The 4,486-nt window shown below is 44.2% G+C and overlaps 1 protein-coding gene across 1 annotated transcript in view; it reads right to left on the bottom strand.

The window, feature by feature from the left end:
• LOC118403557 (MAM and LDL-receptor class A domain-containing protein 1-like) overlaps positions 1-4,486 on the bottom strand; it is a 15,489-nt gene that overhangs the window by 2,967 nt on the left and 8,036 nt on the right. The window contains exons 3-6 of the mRNA XM_035802292.1: positions 3,022-3,281; positions 1,910-1,997; positions 1,280-1,450; positions 4-45 (exon numbers count right to left, since the gene is read on the bottom strand). Of these exons, the coding sequence (XP_035658185.1) occupies positions 4-45; positions 1,280-1,450; positions 1,910-1,997; positions 3,022-3,281 (561 nt within the window). The remainder of the gene's footprint in view (positions 1-3; positions 46-1,279; positions 1,451-1,909; positions 1,998-3,021; positions 3,282-4,486) is intronic.

The raw sequence follows: 4,486 nt of genomic DNA, 5'->3' as shown, positions 1-4,486 counted from the left end.
CACCTGGCTGTCTGGGGCTGGACGTCTCCGTGTACACGTAGTGCCCTGGAGAATGGTGTACACATAACTGTGTTAGTTACATTGTTTGGTCCAATAGGTGTTAGAAGGATGACAACTGAGGCAGCAGTTTTGACCTTTCATTTAGAAAGTTTTTTTTTTTTTTTTACTCAATGGTCACCACGTAACAAGGCCTGAAGGCCACTCAATGTTACGGGTTACATGATTGGAACTGTAACAGCAACTCTTCGCCCTAGGTCAGAAACATCATGATTGAGACCAGCCCAATTGCTCACTATGAGTGAGGACTAACTGACCCAATAGGTGAAGCAGGGGTTACGAGGGCTGCTCGGGAGATTCCCTACCCCTATTTTGGCCGGAATGGTTTGATCCGCTCGGGTGGATGTTCGCACATGTGGCGGGTTCTTTAACGTGCATAGGGTATGGCTCTCCCACACACGGGACCTCCATTTAACGTCCTATCCGAGGGACGACTCATTTTTCACTTGAGTAAAGTGAGGAAAGTTGTGTAAAGTGCCTTTCCCAAGGGCACAAGACCGGCAACACGGCAGGCGGATTCGAACCGGCGACCTCTCGGTCACGGCCTGAATACACTACCACTGTGCTAGGCGGCCCCACGTAAGTTTTCATTGGAATGATGTAACACTAATTCACCTTTATCCATGGGGTAGCCAGTATATTCACTGCTTTTAAAAGCAGGGTATTTAGGAATGTCAAGTCAATGGAAGGTGGTTTCAAGCTACAATACTTAAATCTAAAAATACTGCAATTTAAAACCATCATCCGTTCACTTGATATTCCTAAATACTGGTAGAAACGTGACTTTTTAAAAACAGCAGATTTTAAGGTTACCAAAATTTACAGTAATCTTCTACCTGCAACTATGGCAATGATAAACATATTAACCAAATGACCACTGACAGCATACATTTAGTATTTCTACAACATAAAGAAAAAAACATATAGAAACATTTGAGTTCATGAAAAGAATACAACGTCGAGTAGATCTCACATCACTACTGATCAGCCTTGGAGCTGATGGGAACTAACATATCATCAGCATCCAGACTCACCAGTACTGACATGAGCAGTACACATCATCAGCACAGACTCACTTAGTGACACATCATCAGCACACAGACTACCTAGTTTCAACATAGGCAGGGGACATAGAATGCATGCCATGGTTGCTATAGTTACTATGTACTTAGCATGGTAACATACTGGTTGCTATGGCAGTTACTATGGGGATAATTGCTACCTGCTGCTGTCCCGTAGGTGTGATCATTGCTAGGTCCTGTGCCAGATGTGCCAGTGTTAGAACTCTGCCAGGTCCAGTCGAAGTCATCGTCTGTGTCCTGTGTGTATCCGCACAAGTTCACATCTTCAAAGTCACACTGAAGTCCACCGGGAGGCACGCTGGGACCAACCACTATATACGGAGAGAACATGGATGCTTCTTTAGAAGATGAACAATATACACAAAGAAGAACAGTTTTCATATTTCATAAAAGCCTTTAAGATAAATATGAAAATCTGCAACTCAGCTGAAATCTACTAGTAGAGAGATTTTGTGCATGGACAAGTCCTTGCTAAGGAGATAAAAGAAAGGTTAACAATAACAAGTCTGATCTTATTTGCAAAATTTCAGATTTTTTTGAATGATCAGATGAAAATACTGTCTTAGAGGAAAGTCTGAAACTTGCATCAGACGACAATAGTGTCTTAGAGTCTTGAAGTTAGAGGAAAGCCTCACTCAGAAACTTGACTGACACTGCAAATGTAAGATGTCATCCATGATATCCCCAAAGATTATACTTAAAAACATATATGAAGAAAGGAAATGAGTTGCTGTTGCCAAAGTTATGACAGGATAGAGGAGATGATTTACCTTGTGAGCATGCCCCATCTGTGAGGGTGACATCGTCCACAGCTATGTCTCCACGGAAACTGGTGCCACGGACGCCTTCAAGGACAACCTGGGAATAACACATAAGATTATGAAAATTTTTGTCTTCATCCTTAGTCCAACTGCTGTGAGTTTATTTATGTCCGTGATGTTTTTAAGTTCAAGGTACCAAGGTCTGGGCAATTGTCTAGATATGCATAACACTGTCCAGTCATGATTTGTTCATGTATCAGTGGTACCTTTAATTCCTGTTGCTGCATATGCATTCTCGTAACCACAAATATTTGCTTATTGCTTACAAGTTAGGATCCTTCACCTTTGACCTTGCGCGTGTGCTTGAAACCGTGAATGTGCTTATTCCTTCCGTCCTATGCTGCTTGCACCATGCCGGGGTCAGCATGAGGACCACCAGCCCGGCCTGGTACGCGTCAATGGAGTCGATTTTCGATCAACTTCAATATTAAACTCATAGCCACCACACACACACAGTCACAAACACAAACCTCATCAACAACAGCTCCACAGACGGTCTGCGCCGAAGTCAAAGCTTGAGTTGGACGCTGCAGCGAGTTGCTCAAAGTACAATCTACGAATCGACCTTTCTCGCGATCTCGTATAAACACATTGCCAGGCAAGCAGGAACAAATGACACAGGCGTGAATAGCTTCATCAGGCTAGTAAATAACTGTTTAACAAGTTCTTTGCACACAAACATCAGTATATAAGCGCCTGCCAGCGTCCGTCACCTTCCATGCCTGTCTTCGCGAGCACTGACCGGCCGGTTCCAGTACTTCGCACTGCACCTAACGCTAGGTGTCGCTGCTGAAGAAGGCTGTCTCAAATGTACCAAGCTGCAGCGACACCTATAACGTTACTGCAGTGCGTGTTGGAACGGGTCTGTATTGCCCTGAGGAAGATGACAGACGGTCACCCAAATCTCGGCTTGGTTGCATTTTCCTTGCTTGTGCAAACAAGAACGTTTTAACCTCCTTAGTGAAGCTATTCACGGATTTTATCAAGTACACAGTGCTTTTTTTCACGGATTTTTCCATTATTTGAATGAAAAATCACTTAAATCGCTGATGATCTCTTACCTGACCCTGTCCAGCGGAAATGTCGATGCTTGCTTCCGTCCACAGGTTCCCTTGGTCGCCCTGTCGGGTCCAAATTGCGGTCCCCAGAGCCCCTCCGACTTGCCAGTAGACGTTGAAAGCGTCCACGTGTGAGCCGTACATGTGGTACCAGAACTTCAGACACTTGGTCTGCGCTGCCGGCACCGTCACATCCGGGCTCACTATGCGAGCACGGTCATCAGGGGACTTGTTGGAGGCTTCTATGTACACGTAATAGCCATCTGTGTGGGGAAGGCATGAGTATTTAGTATCATACAATTTCCCATTAATGTACAGGTAAATACTGTATTACTTTATCATCTTTTAAAACTGTGTCTCTGAGGTTTTAGTGTTAGTAAATCATATCCAGATTACTAGTATCTCATGTAACGGAAGTAGTGTTATTCCGTTGACGTATGTATTTGCACTGAACATACCACTGAACATACAAGCGTTTTTGACATGAATAAACGTCCCAGATCATAATGCTCGTTGAACATAAAATACATAGTGTAACTGAAATGGAGTTATTTGTTTCGCCACAGTGCGGGCACATAATGAGTAAGTAGAAACAATGATTCTTGGTGTCGACTACAAAGTGATGCCCGCACTGTTGTAAAAACCCCCCTTCTTCCAGTGTCATTGGTTAAAGTGTTTACTGTGTAATACTGTTCATGACTCAAGTACACACATCCCCCTCCAGATGTTTTGAACTCAGTGACTTTATTTCACTGCAAGATGAGGCTTGGGGCGAAGTAGACTTTTATAGAGTAGAGTAGAGTTCTTCAGGCTCAGGTAGGAACTGCTGTTCCAGTTTAGGCCGCTCTTTCCTTTCTAAGTCACTGACATCCCAGGTAATTGCGGGTCGTCCAGGGCTCTAAAGTTGTAATACACGCTGTGTTTCTTCATGCGGTTGTCTAGTCTTTCCTTAAAGCAGTTTACACTTGGGGATGTCACCACCGGCTCTGGTAGATTGTTCCACCATGAGACAACTCTGATGCAGAAGAAGTGTGATCTTCTGTTACTTTTCGACGCTTGTCTCTTAATCCGGAGGCAGTGACCCCTTGTTCTTGTGCTCGTATTTAACTCAAACGGACATGAAGTGTCGTATATCCCATGTAGGAACTTGTAGGTGTTTATCAGGTCCCCCCTAAGTCTCCTATAGACCAGCGTAGGTAAGTTTAGAGCCTTCAGTCTCTCTTCATAGGGTAGACTTCTAAGGCCGGGAACTCTCTTCGTTGCTCTCTTCTGTACCCTTTCTAGATCCAGGGCCAGCTTCCATGTGTAGGGGGACCATGCAGGAGCCCCATACTCCAGCTGGGGACGAATGAGCGACTTATATAGGAGTAGGAACACCTCCTTATCTACATAGGCAAAAGTCCTCCATATGAGACCTGCGATCTGATTTGCCTTTATACAAATGTTGAATATGTGTTTGCTGAAACTC

This window comes from Branchiostoma floridae, chromosome 16 (genome assembly GCF_000003815.2).
Source record: "Branchiostoma floridae strain S238N-H82 chromosome 16, Bfl_VNyyK, whole genome shotgun sequence".
Lineage (NCBI taxonomy): Eukaryota > Metazoa > Chordata > Leptocardii > Amphioxiformes > Branchiostomatidae > Branchiostoma > Branchiostoma floridae.
Note: the sequence above shows the minus strand (reverse complement) of the source record. Positions and strands in the feature narration are given on the sequence as shown.